Source organism: Macaca fascicularis, chromosome 12 (assembly GCF_037993035.2).
Source record: "Macaca fascicularis isolate 582-1 chromosome 12, T2T-MFA8v1.1".
NCBI lineage: Eukaryota > Metazoa > Chordata > Mammalia > Primates > Cercopithecidae > Macaca > Macaca fascicularis.
In genome coordinates this window covers 106467531-106482228 of record NC_088386.1, presented here as the reverse complement: position 1 = coordinate 106482228, position 14698 = coordinate 106467531, and the positions used below count along the sequence as shown (strand labels likewise).

At 37.6% G+C, this 14698-nt stretch overlaps 1 protein-coding gene across 2 annotated transcripts in view; it reads right to left on the bottom strand.

The window, feature by feature from the left end:
- The window catches only part of CPS1 (carbamoyl-phosphate synthase 1), a 119290-nt gene that overhangs the window by 15050 nt on the left and 89542 nt on the right, over positions 1-14698 (bottom strand). For both annotated transcript variants that reach the window (XR_012421450.1, XM_005574178.4), the window contains 7 exons: positions 13880-14074; positions 13400-13467; positions 11168-11243; positions 7573-7650; positions 5049-5156; positions 3310-3399; positions 1351-1521 (listed from right to left, as the gene is read on the bottom strand). Coding sequence is in view for 1 of the 2 variants with exons in the window: in XM_005574178.4 (XP_005574235.3) it covers positions 1351-1521; positions 3310-3399; positions 5049-5156; positions 7573-7650; positions 11168-11243; positions 13400-13467; positions 13880-14074 (786 nt within the window). In the remaining variant the exon portion in view is untranslated. The remainder of the gene's footprint in view (positions 1-1350; positions 1522-3309; positions 3400-5048; positions 5157-7572; positions 7651-11167; positions 11244-13399; positions 13468-13879; positions 14075-14698) is intronic.

Here is a 14698-nt window from a genome sequence, read left to right as displayed (position 1 = left end):
ATCACTTGAACCTGGAAGGTAGAGGTTGCAGTGAGCTGAGATCATGGCACTGCACTCCAGCCAGGGTGACAGAGTGAGACTCCATCTCAAAACAAAACCAAAAAAAAAAAAATGCTTATCTATCCATCAATATTATTTTTAGTTAAAAATTCATTTATCAATTTACTAAAAGAAATAAGCATACTCCTATAACTGTGAATAAAGAAACATGAACTTAAAATCCATATATAGAATCTCCAGTGAAAAAAAAATTTTTCTCTATTTTTCTACTAAAAGATTTAACGATATATTTGTGTCATAGTCTCCAGGAATAAAATGCCACCCCTCCTCCAAACATAAAAAGTCACATTCCATCTCAATGCACTATAAAATTCAAGGCATCCTACATTATCAGCTTAAGCAAGATTAATACAGATTTTTAAATGCACAGCTTCAACTTAAAGTTCCCATCATAAAAATCAAAAGTCCAAGTCTGAGCTGTAACACAATTATGGCTGAGGTCACTAGCACATATAGGAACAGAAACCTTTTGAAAACATCAGAAATTTGTCAATTTTACATAAATATATCAATATTAATGTTACATAAATATTAATTTCATTGTGCTCTTCATCTATGTAATTCAAATACGTTTATATATCACCAATCCTTATTCCTGTCCAGCCAAGTAGTTAAAGGTCATAGTTCTGTGCACAATCATAATGATGCAGCTAGAAGATCACAATGGCATTATTAAGATATTACTTAAAATACACATACGTACTGGAAATTTGTGAACAAACTTTAAATTTTCCTGGTTACTCTTTTTAAAGGTGTCATCAATTTCAACAACCTCACAGCACCATATACAGCAACAGCTGTCTCAATTTTTCAAATGGAAAAATCATGCCACTGAAGAAAACATGTACTAAGCAAAGGTGGTCAATGTGGTAGGAATTTAGCCAACCCCCACAGGGTAACCCTCTTTACAAAGGTCATGTAAGACTGGGCACAATTCAAGCTTTATCCTAACAAAGTATGTCCTGGATTTCTATTTACCAGCTAAACTAGCATCATCATGTGTCAGCTGCATAAAAAGCTGATAATTCACTCAGTTACTTGGTTTTGAAGTTATGGAATTCTAGATAGTTTTTTAAAAATTTTTGAAATGTACAATAGTTCACATAAAGTTGCCTATAGTACAACTGCAGTACATTATCAAAAGGAAACATAAATCTCTAGTCCAACCCTTTAGTTAGAAGGTTTTAAAAGTAACAAGATTTTTGATGACAAATTGTTCCTTTAATTTCACTAGAACTCATAAAATGACTAATACATTTCAAAAATGACTAACATTTTTGAAAATGTTACCTTAATTGCAACATAGTCAGCAGGAATTATGGGATGGTCCAATGTTGGAAGAGGTTTCTCATCAACATTCTCTCCAATCATCACCTTGGTGGCCACATCAATGAAGTCAACCCCGAGAGTCTTGGAAACAAAGGGGAAGGATCGAGAAGCTCTCAAGTTACACTCAATCACCTGAAGAGATAAAATTCAAAATGAGAAAGAGGACATTGAAAGCCAGTAACAACAATATTAATATTCTCTCTACCACTGGTTTCCAGCTGTTATTATCTGGGGACCAGCTCTTGTTTTGCTAATCTTATCTCTTTTATCCTCACTGCTTGGATTTTTCCAGGTACTTTCAGTCAGTATCTCTGAACTCTGACTTTTTTCCATGCCTTTTTCCAAATTGCATTCCCATGCACTGCTGATGGGTTTCGTTTAATGCAGAGCTCAAATAATGCCATACCCCTCCTGAAAACCTTCGCTGGATGTCCACTGGCATCAGATTAAAGTCTAATCCCTGAAGGGTTTCTGTCCTCTTGCTTCAATGCACCTCACTATCTTATACTACTCTTATACTACTCTCCTGGACTCAATCTCACTTTCCCAGTTCATTCGTTTTACTCAGTAAAATCATCTGATTCAACTGAACTATTTACTGTCTCCAAATATGCTCTTTTTTCACCTTTACAGATGATGTTCTATCTATATGTAATAATCTCTCTACCATCCTTAACTTGTCAAAATTCCAACCATTTTGCAAGATCCAGTTCACAATACAAAATCTACCCTGAAGTCTTTTATGATCTACTCCTAACCAAGCATAGGATGCTCAAATACATGTTCGTGCACACACACACTGGAGAATATGCCCTCTCTGCTCTATAAGTACAATCCCATTTTATTTGTACATCCCCTCTAGCAACTATGATACTGTACTTGATAGTTTTCTACAAATTTATCTTCTTCCAAACCTTCACTAAATTACAGGATTTTTGAGAGCAGAGGCTTGCCTAATACAGTTTTGCAGCCACCATATGACTGTGAGTAGGAGGTAAATCAATGTTGGTTACTACTATGGTTTGGATGTGGTTTGGTCCCCATCAAAACTCGTGTTGAAATTTGGTCCCCAATGTGGCCGTGATGGAAACTGGAGCCTAGTGGGAGGTTTTTGGGTCACAGGGGTGGATTTTTCATGAATAAATTAATGCTCTCCTGTTGGGGTGAGTTCTCAGTCTGGTAGGAGTAAATTAATTCTCGTAACAGTGGGCTGTTAAAAACTATGGTTTGTTCAGTTTCTCTCCCTCACTTTCTCCCTCACCATCTGATTTCCCTTTCCACTCCCTTTCCACTCTCCACCATGAATGGAAGCAGCCTGAGACCCTTACCAGATGCAGCTTTCCAATCTTAGACTTTCTAGCCACCAGAATCATAAGCCAAGTAAACCCCTTTTCTCTGTAAGTTATACCCAGACTCAGGTATTCTGTTATAGCAACACAAAACAGACTAAGGCAGTTACTGATTAGCTAAACTAAGAAGACGAAATTAATTAGGACTAATCTAGTTCATTTATCTTTTTTTTTTTTTTTTTTTTTTTTTTTTGCAAATGGTATCATCTCTGGGTAAGGAGTAAAGGAGAATTTCAGTACATGTAATTTATGACTACTCTACACATTCAGTATATTTATGATAGTCTGTCTCACCGTATCCATCTATACTATACTGTAGGTGCCATACGGTGACCTTCCCAATGGATCAGTGTGCTTTACAAAGCTGTAACTGACTTATCAGTGCCACCAAGAGCCTGGGCCTTCAAATAAGGTAGACGTTATACGCTATGCATCATTCCACACTCAGACACAAACAGATCCAGGGGTCTCAGTTGCTCTTTGGTGCTCACAGAGAAGATTACCAGATAGATGCAAACCAACATGAGTAACATAGTGGTGGTGTCCTCTCAGGCATCTTGGCATTTCTTACCAAGACATCATTTCCTTTGACAAGAAATTGGACGTTGAATGGACCAGAGATGGCAAAAGCCTTTGCAATCTTCCGGGTAGCATCCTTCACCTAAATTAAAAAGGATAATCATATAGTGTGCTAAAGAGTATATCTTAGTTTTTGAAAACTTTCTAAAAGGCACAATACCTTAAATTTGGATGTCTTTAATTTCTCTTTACAGAGAGCTATATATCTACATTAATAATTATAATGGAGGGCACTATTAGGCTTCTATTAACAAAATAATATGCAATAAATACACACCAAATAATAGGAAGGAAAAGAACAAATAATTTTACATGATTATCTCTCTGCCAAATTCCCCTATCTGCCTACAATTATATAACCTGGTTTTACATTGAGGGTTAAATGGAATCCTTTCAGTCTCATTGCTTTAGCACCAGAAACTGCAGTCCAACCTCTATATCAATGTAATGACCTACCTGCTGGGGAGGTACAGGCCCTGAAATTACATGGTACTGCAAAGAGACCAGAGAGATTTCTTTTATGTTGCTTTTCCATTGCCCTGGACTCTACAAGGTTAGATATTATGTTTGGAAGGAAACAGTGTTTCCCTGTAGGGAGGCCCTGCATGTCACATACAGGAATCCCTGTATTCAACCAGAGCCAGAATGTCCCTATGCCAAGAGGGGGCATTGATTACAAAAAGCAAGAGTTCCTCTCTCATTATGCTCACAAGAGTGGTTCAGCAATGTAATTGGGTATAAAAGGAAGTAGAGTCTATGACACGTTGAGCTCTGAGAGATTTCGAAAATCCTGAGTTCTGAGGATCATTTATCCTGACATGAGAAACTGCCGTACATTTGAGATCCAAGGACTTCTTTTCTTTTATGCTTCTGCTATTACAAAGTATCCTGCTACCTCTACCTTCTAGAACAAAGACCTTCAGAATCCAGCCCACTGTACAACCAGAGAGACGGGTCTGCCTGGATTCTGATGGCAGGGTCACTGGAAAAGCTCACTAAAAGGAGCTGAGCCTGATCTAATATACCTAAAGACTAATGGGACCACCTCAAAGGTTATTTAAGATGATAGGCTCTAAATGTACACCTAGCAGTGCATATTGAGAACTAAGGCAGAGTCATTATTTTTGGGACGTTCTTTATAAGACTGGCTCTCAAAGACAGCTCAAATGAGATATCAGAAAGTGCTGTTTGGAGGTGAAATCAAGGGTGAGGAGGGAAAACATAGATTCCAGAAAGTTCTCAAGTGACTGGTCCACACCTGTTTCCCCACTCCTAACTGAGAAGCATTGCTTCAGATGCTGCTCACCTGTGTGTGGCCCTGAAACATTAGAATCGCCGGGAGCAGTTCTCTATAATCCCCAGACTAGCACCGATAGCGTCACCTTAGGACTTGTGAAAAATGCAAATTCTGGGGCCTGATCCAGAAATATGAAATCAGAAACTGGGGGATGGAGTCCAGCAGTGTGTTTAGCAAGCTCTCCAGGTGTCTGTGATGCACATTCAAGTTTGACCACCCCTGTACTCGCATACAACCAAAGGGGCTCAAAAGGACAGTGAAGAAAATTGTTATCTTTAGAATACCCAGGTGACTCAGAGCAAGGAAGTTAGCCTCATCATTAAATTTAACCTGCAGCATATCTTACATTGCTATCTAGCTTTAAAAAAAAAAAAAATTAGGTTTTTTTTTCCCTCACTGTTGCCTTTTCCCTTCCACTTTTATTTATAAATGACCTTTTCAATGGCCCCTTGGCTGATGGTTTGTGTGGGCAGCATCAGAGTGGCATCTCCCGAGTGGACACCTGCATCTTCAACATGTTCGGAGATGGCATGAGAGATAACCTGGCCAAAAAAAAAGAAAAGTATTTTAGAAAGAGTTTTCAGGTCCTCCTTCAAGAATGCTACACCCTCATCCTCCCCTTTGGTCCTAACAGATGCACTGAGCATGGACCAGTTCCCTTGCTGCATTCCTGATGAGAGCAGTAGAAAGTGCTGCCTCCTTGTGCAGTAACAAACAGATTGCCTCTAGAGGCAGCTAAGAGGGGCTGAGAGCCTACCTCCCTCATCCACTCATTAGCATTGGTATAAGTAATAGGAAAAGAGTAAAACTAAACAAATTCATATTGATGTTTAAGAATGGGATAGGAAACTAAAGCATTTGAAAAGCACTGAAAATATCTTCATCTTTTAGGCACTGGGAAAGAAAAGAAGGTGGGAGAGCTCAATATCTATCTAGGTAAATGGCACAACTTGGGTGGACTAAAAATAAGTCTCAAAGATCTCATCAAAAGATCATTAAATGGAAGTTTGAAAGAGGAAGGAGTCGAAAGGAAAATATTTTAGCCCTTTTTTAGAAGTAAGGAAACAAAAGCAATGTAATAATAAATAACCCAGGTTCATGTGACTGGTATGTGACTGCGTTAGGATTTTGAATCTTATCTGTCAGATTCCAAAGTCTATGGTCTCAATCACTATAACCCATGTGTTAATAATATGTGTGTCCTTGGGAAATGGCGAAGCTGAGAGTAAGGGAGAATAATTGGGTGGGTATAAAGGACTTAAGCAAATCTCTTATGTAATTTATTTATCAGATTTATAAATGTCTTAAAACAGAGTGACATTTGAGTTTCCATCCTTCTATTCTGTGACCTGGGCAAAGTGCTTTACTTGCTTAGCCTTGGTTTATGATAAGATAGGAATAACCTGCTCATAGCATAAGCTCATAGCATAAGGTAAGGATAAAAGAGACCACATATAAGTAAGAGCTCATTTTTTACAAGAGCTTATTTATAAAATAATAAGAGCTCATTTTTGGTGAGGTGTCTAGAAAAGGGGAGGCATTCACCCCACCGAGCTCAGCAACAATCATAATATACCTGCAGTTCTATGTCCATTTCTTAGCATGGCAATTTAAAAACTATGTGAATAACCTGGAACATTTCCAAAACAGGGAGTACAGGACGACGTGCAATAGTTGATATCTGAGAAAACCTTAGGGAAAGCACGTATCCTGGCAACCTAGAGCCAAATAAAGACAACAGACCAGCCTTATTTTACTAGTACAGTATTTGAAAAAGTACAAATGTCTCCAGGCCAGTCTTACATTCTCCACTTCCATATATAGGTATCACATTCCTCTTATTTTATATCTCAACCTTCAAATACTTAAGATGTTGAAAAGGAAAGAGATAAAGTTTTTGCTCTGAAACTCAGAAAACCAGGGATAAGAGTCCCAAGGAAACAGGACTTAGTTCAAGATAAAGAATACCTGAGATGTCAAAAAAAAAAGTGACCACAATATGTAATCCTACAATGTGTCGTGTTTTGTATCACCAAAGTGCTTAAAAGAAAACATATGACCACCTTCCAGGGATGCTGTAAAGAAAACTTCGGACTTGGAGGGTGGAAGGCTGGAATAAATTCTCTCTAAGGGTGTTTCAACTCAAGATTATGTGATTCTGTCGTAAGTACATACCATTACCATTTTTATTAACAAGATCTACTCTGAACTGCTAATCTGGAAGGAAAAGAAGAAAAGATTTAACATCTTCAGTAGTGTTTTGAAGTATTTGCAAAGCAAAAGATGAACGCCAACTTCGTATTTTTCCTTAAAGCAAGTAAAATGGCATAGACTCCCTACAACATAACTTACTACATTTTAAGAGAAGTCACAAATACATTATTAATACAACCATAAAACTAAAGTAAAACATTTTTTATACTTTCATTTCTCCTTGAAGTTGGAGGTATTCATTGTATTAGAAATACAAGATGTGATATGGTAAGCCAATTTCATATTATTATCCTTATCTACTTTGTTTGACTTTGCCTTTATTAACCCAATAAAAAGGGAGGAGGGTGGGAAATGAAGAAAGAAGAAAAAACAGGATTCAATTGGGAACTTCAGAAAGAAAAGTATTAGATGTTTTCATAATATCCATTGAAACATAAAAGGAAAGCTACAGACAAAAGAAAATGAGAGAGAAAATCTATTCAAAAGGAATGATGAGTACAGGATGATAATTACTTTTGAGTATCATCAGAGAAATTCTAACAGTATGAAACATAGAAAATGTTATACCCATGACACCTCAACTGAATTGTCAGAGAATTTGATTTTTTTAACAGCTTCTCCACTATTACTGGAGACCTATTTTATAGATATCGTGAATTCTAACCTGTCAATATTTCAAGACTGTTAAAGAAAAAAAAAATGATCAGAAGGCAGGAATGAAGGAGATGAGAATAAAGCACTTACCCTTCCATCTTTGCCAACAGCATCCATTTCTACTTCTCGGGCCCCTTCAATAAATTTCGTCAGGACCACTGGGTGCTCCTGTCACGAAGGAAAACAGAGGAGCAGAATATTTAGCTAACAGTATGTATATAGTGTCAATAAACCATGTACCTTAAGTATTATAAGTATCAGGGCAATACTTGCAAAACACTCAAGGTTGAACATACTACATAAACTCATTACCTAATCTGTGCTGTAAGAACAAGGTTGTTCTCTGCTTACAGTGAGGCAGAGGGTCTTTCTCTGACTTTGAGCGCTCAGCAAACTGACCATGAATCCTCAAGTATAGGCATCCAGGCCAATTAGAGAAAAGAGGGGACTAAGTAGGAAGCAGAATATGGCTTCTTTCTCTGCTACCAGAATCATGAATATTTCTCTACTTTATTATTATATAGTATTATTGGTTCAGAATATTTCTTTCTTTCTACCCTTATCTTTTCTGAGCACTACAACTCCCTAAATCAGATCTCTCTTTGAGAATAGTGGGAGAACTCAGAATGAGAGTTTCCTTTTGGTCTTACTCATCCTTTACCTCGAGTTGATTTGTCGTATGCCACTTCTAGAGTATGACATTTGGAACTGTAAAACCAAGTATTTTTATTTATTAATCTTAAAACATCCTTCCTTTCTTGGCTGTTTCAGACCCTTCTCATCCTGAAGTACTTCCCACACTCAGTTCCTCCAAGTTAGGGTTGGTATGCCCTCCACAACCTAACCCGCACTTGCTTTTCTCCAGACTAAATGAAGAGGTTGAGGGAAGATCTCCAGGGTTTAGATATCTTCTCCTCTGTGCCATAGGCTAAAACAACCTGGGCCACTGTCTTCTTACCAGGCCCTGTATTCATTTCCTTCCATGAGTCTCTTCCCCACATGCATTCTATCTTTTCTCCTCAGCTTCATCTTTCAAATCTCAACTCACCCTTCAAGGCCTAGGTCATACGCCATCTCCTCCCTGAATCCTTCTCTGAATATCCCTTTTTCCTCTGAACACAAACCCCTTCTGACCACTATCATGAAATACAGCATTATATAAGGCTGGCCTTCTGAAAAAACACTTTCTTCCTTTGGTATCTGTAAACTACATTTTTGGGCTTCTTTCTTCAGCTCATTCGTGGTTCTTTCTTCTCCTCTCTGCCTTAAATGCCAGTATTCCTCTGGTGTCTGTCTTAGCTGTTCCTTTTCTTCTATACTCTCTCCCTCAGTGATTGCTTTCATTTTCTAATCTTCAATTAAAATGATATGCTATTTATTTCAAAATCTATATTTACTTCTCTATCTCTAGCCGTGATCTTGGTACTCAATTCCAAACCTATTATAATAACCCTTGCCTTTAAATCATCTCCACTTGGATTTCTCACAGGCAGTTCATATTCAAAAGGTTAAAAAATAAATATATAATTCCTCCCTCTAGACTTTTCTCCTTCCTCAGTGTTCCCTATCTCAATAAATGGCATCACTGTCTACCCCATTATTCAAGGCAGAAGACTCAGGAGTTATCCTTTATCTTCTTTCACCCTCCTCCTCCATTCATTCACTAATTCTTTTCAATGCACATTCTTATCATTTCTCTCCATCTTTAGTGTCATTACTCTTATCCCAAGCACTGTCATCTCTACCCTGAGCTATACCAATAACTCACTCACCTCTTTCCATGAATTTGGTCTTCCCCATAATTCACTCTGTGTACTACAGCACACTAATCTTTTTAAAATTAAAAATATGACTAAAATTCAAACTCATTATAATGACCAATAAAGTCTACTTTATCTGGTCCCTGACTACTTCTACACCATCATTAATAATCAGCATCACGTTTGATGTCCTAGCCATATAAAGAATGCTTTATCAGTTTTGAGAAACTCCCTACTGTTTCTCCCCTTCAGGCCTTCAAACATGCTGTTCCTTTCTTCCTCCTACTCCCACAATGTAAGCCATTTGCCCAGTTAATTCTGAATCAACCATTAGGTATCAATTAAAAGTCCCTTCCTCAGGGACTAGAGCCCAAGACTTTCACACTCTCCCTCAACATCCTGTATTTTTTCTATTGCAATGTTCATTGCTCATCATATTTAATTGTAATTATTTGACGTCTATTGAGCCTAGCAAAAAGAAGTCCTATGTGACAGTAGAGATCATATCTTTCTTTACATAAGTGTAATTGCTGATACTGAGATCAATGCCACCATATAACAGGTGTTATAAATAAATGAATGCATACATAGATTAGTGATTGATTGGGGCTGGTTTTACTCTAGAGTCATTGAATTTAGTATCCCAGATGCTGCTGTAGTTTGACAGGGAACATTGAACTATAAAGTATTCAATCACAACATCTCTATTATTAAACTTTGGTCCCCTGTGGATTCTATCCATATGCTAATGGAAAAATACTTTAAAAATATTGTACTGAGATCCTATGAGGAGTGTTCGAGGCAGACAAGATGGGACACCTGCCTCATCACTCATGTGAGACCAGCTGAGTACAGTAGTCAGTCCCTGAAAAGGGCCACATGGCAGGACCCCTGGCCAGGAATAAAATAGAGGAGAAGACAATTGATGTCTCACTCCATTAATGAAAACTGGCCCATTGGAAAGATTCCTTTCTCAGCTATCTGATTTGCACACAAACATGAATTCAAAATCTACCTGGTTTTCTTTTTTTATACTCTTTGCCTTTTCTCACTCTTTATTCTTATCTACTCTCTTACCACCCAAACATCCTTGGGAGCAGCTATCATACACAGAAGAGAGATCCAGCGTCATGTGTGCAGAAACAGTCCATGCACTTTATTCCTCTTTGAAGTGCTCCTGATTTCACTCTTCCTCCCTCCAAATTCCACTTGCCTAACATCAAACTCTTCTCTATGAATTGTTCCCCCCCTTAAAAAAAAAAAAAAGCCCCAACAAGCTTTTGAAAGCTTTTAAAAGGAAAACATTACTTTTATCCTCTACAATACAAGATCAATAACCCCACTGGGTAAATCTTAAATGGATCATGCTGAGGTAATACTGAAGGAGAAAGTAAAGGCTGAGGGGAAGTGGAGGAAGGCGGTTGAGTTGCCACAAAATAAGAGATGTTTGTATTAACTCACAAATTGAATGTGCCAACATGAAAAGATAAAAAATAGTTGAGTGAGGGACTATGAAAGTTGCATGTTTGACTAAGGCAAAGTTCCCAGATGTGAAAATTAAAAATCAGGAAAGCTTTCACTTGTTAATGGTGAGCAGGGTTGAGCAGCCCTTGAGACTAGGAATTCCAGAAATACCCTGACCAGCATCTAATTCATGAGAAGAACAAAAATCATTGTCCTTTTAGACTCCTGGAGTCCAAAATCTGTTTTGATAAAATATGCACAGGTATTCCTCTTTTTCCACCAACCTTAAAAATCTAGTTATAATTTAATACCTTCAAGTTTTCTCATTCTTATATATAGGAGACTAGAGGGTAGAAGAGGAAAAAAAGAAAACTCATTCTAACACATTGTGTGAAAAGAAAACATACAAAGTAAGGTTGCATTTAAGAGACAAAAGTCACTACAAAGAAATTGGACACTACCTGGGAAACTCTAGTGGCCTCTTCTAGGAATTTTTTCATCTCATCCTCAGAGAATACCACATTCATAGCAGACCCACTGGAAAAGGAGGGGGAAAAAAAAAGCAGGTCAGGTTTATGCTAATGTTAGACTTAACTGGTTCTCAGAACAGTTCCAGACAACTTTTAGGTCCAGTCCGGGCAGAATAACAAGGTGCCTCTTGCTAAATTGAGACTTTTCTCCATTTAATCACCAGGACAATCAACCAAAGTATAAAACTGACAAAGTTGGCCGGGCGCGGTGGCTCACACCTGTAATCCCTGCACTTTGGGAGGCCGAGGCGGGCGGATCACGAGGTCAGTAGATCGAGACCATCCTGGCTAACACGGTGAAACCCCGTCTCTACTAAAATACAAAAAATTAGCCGGGCGCAGTGGCGGGCGCCTGTAGGCCCAGCTGCTCCGGAGGCTGAGGCAGGAGAATGGCGCGAACCCGGGAGGCAGAGCTTGCAGTGAGCCGAGATGGTGCCACTGCACTCCAGCCTGGGTGACAGAGTGAAGACTCCGCCTCAAAAAAAAAAAAAAAAAAAAAAAAAAAAAAAAAAAAAAAAAACTGACAAAGTTGAGGATAGAAGAAGGTAAAGTGTTGGGGGTCGGTAAACCTGTATTAATTCCCAAAGGGAATCCTGGTAGCTCCAGTAATTATACTTCTCCAAGGTTTGCCCTTTCTGATTTACTATATTAACACTCTGCTGGTTCCAGGTAATTCTTAAGCCTTAGCAGGATTCAGCCCAGAACCTGATTTCTCCAACCTGTTTCTTCAGAGTTCAGTATCAACTGCTGATCTTAGGCCACTGCTCTGTTGTCAAAGCAGGTTATGCTACTCCCTCAACCAGATTGCAGATGAATCAATTTTTAAAGTAATATTTGCTAACATAATGTACAGTATCTGAATAAAATCTTTTTAACTATATCCTTTCTTTTTAAATACTTGAGAAAAAATGCTATCTGAAATCAATTTACTCTGAATTTCAACATTTTCAAAATGGGTTGGGAGGGGAGGAGAGGAGGAGTAACAGAAAGCAAAAAAAAAAAATATATATATTACTTTGCTTTTAAACAGAAGCATTTACCTCTTTTACACTACTACAAATTTCTCTTTTAAAGTTAAAATATATTTTTAATTGGTAAATAGTAATTGCATATATTTATGAGGTATTATGTGATGTTTTGATCTATGTTTTGACATTATCGAAAGTCAATCAAGTTATTTATATATCCATCACCTCACCAGTTTATCATCCTATTACAAATTTCTGCCTAAAGGGCTTTCAATTGCTTCATTTGTTTAAGAGAGGAAGGCTAGAGCAATAATGCTTATCATTCAGAGTATATGAAACTGGAACAAAAATATAGATTGCAAAAAGGGAAACGAAGTGTGATAGCAAAGCTGTTTTTTTAATCCTTCCTTAAATGTGTGCATGTTTAAATTAATTTACATTAACTCTTCAAAGAGGTAGTATTATTAGACTATGGTTTACACATAATGATATTTAAATAACAAGATTTCCACCTCATTTGAAATTTTTCATTTTCATCATTTTAAAGGAACTCATATCAAATTCCATTTACACTTTCAAATTGTGCAGAGCAAATTGTGTTTCTTTTATTATCCCCTGTTTAGTGAAGTCATTCCTTACATGTGGTAACATCTGAAGAAAGTAAGCGATAATTCACAACTTCTCCTTTCATGATAAAACTTTCTTTTAAAGTTTAATATAAAAGATCCTGACTGTCCCTGTTCCTCACCATTATAATTTATCTATTAAACATTCTTATCTCAAAAACTTAAAATTTTAAAACAAAGGCACTATCAGAAGGTGCTGACAATAGTCAAAGATAAGCTGTCATTACTGGGTATCAGAAAACATGCTGGTGAGAGATACCTCAATTTGTGTGTGTCTTTTTTTAATTGTCCTGTTCTCTAATACAAAGCTACCCTCTCTGGTAAGGAGATGCCTTCCACTACACTTCTAGATGAAGAACTGTAGTCTCTTCCTATGGCCACTCCCTGAAGGGAAAGCATTAAACTAGAAGACCACACATTGGTCCTTCAACTGGCTGTGATGGTTTGGAAATTGTCAATGGATTTATAAATTACTACATATAGAACCTTAGTGTTATTAGTATACAGCATGCATTTCTGTATCTCCCAATTTTCGAATCATTGTTTTGAAAAACAATATACAGTGTTACCTCAAAACATAGGAAGGCCTCAACAAGCAGGGGTAGTCCACAGACTTTGCAAATTCCAGTGCTTCATTCTAATTAATAGAAGCAACGACAAAAATGTATGAATAGTTTAAAATATGCAATAAAATTACAGAATGTATCATTAGCTCAAGTGGTAACCCAGCTTCTTTATTCTCTAAAAGACACCATTAAAATGTAAATTGGACACTGAAATACATAAAATTCCTAGCTTTTGATTCTAAATATCAAATCTTGTTCAAAACTGGTTTGAAATTATTTTCATTGTCTGAATCTTAATGAGAATACTGCTATCAATTCATAATCAGCATTTAACTGCAATCATGGATATACAACAACTTTAAAGAAAATTCACTAAGTGTATGCATTCTATCTGCCCTGTAGTTAACATATCCAATAGTCAACATTCAGGTTACAGCTCTTCAAAATAGAACGTTAAAAACAGATACTTGTTTCTCTCCTTACCAAAGTATTAACAGCTTTCCAAGGTGCCTGAGCCACCTTCAGCTCATCCAAGACGGCTGAGAAGATGGAGCGATCCTCAGCCCTGTCAATCTGCAGGGGGCTTGTGCCCATGATCTTGACACCATTCTTGTACAGAGGAACTGCCAGGTTGTTTGGAATCTGGCCTCCGACTGATATGATGCAGCCACCACATGCCTGAAAAAGACACGCACAATATCAGCCATTGGAGTAACTTCATTATGAATGGACAACTATGCTAATATTGCATCTATTTCCTTACTGATAATTCTTAACCTGATTGTGATATTTACATCTCTCCTACCAATGAATACTGTTAAATGATGCCACAAAGTTTTGACTTCCCAGGCACTTAGATGCTACAATCTGTGCAAGATTTTCATACAAGTACACATGAATATCATTTGTGACGTTCACATGTGTGGCAAATGGAAAGGAAAATAAAGCCAATAAATGTTTGCCACGTACTCTATTCTATAATCAATTAATTCCCGGACTACTGCTGGAATTTCCTAACTGAATACAGATTTCTCCCTTTAACACTCCCTTCTCCTGCACACCTGCACCCTAGCACTTCACATTAAGATTAAGCAAGACTGCTTCATCAAATTGCTCCTACACTCAGAGTTCTCCAAAGGTTTCCGTTGCCTAGAGAATCAAGTATAAACTTTTGACCCCCAGGGCACTTAAGACTTTCCAATCTTATCTATTATCACCCCCTTAGCCTCAAAAAGACTACTCATTAGCCCCAACTACCTACTTTCCCACTAGCAAATTCTTTGCACCACTGAAACTTCCCTG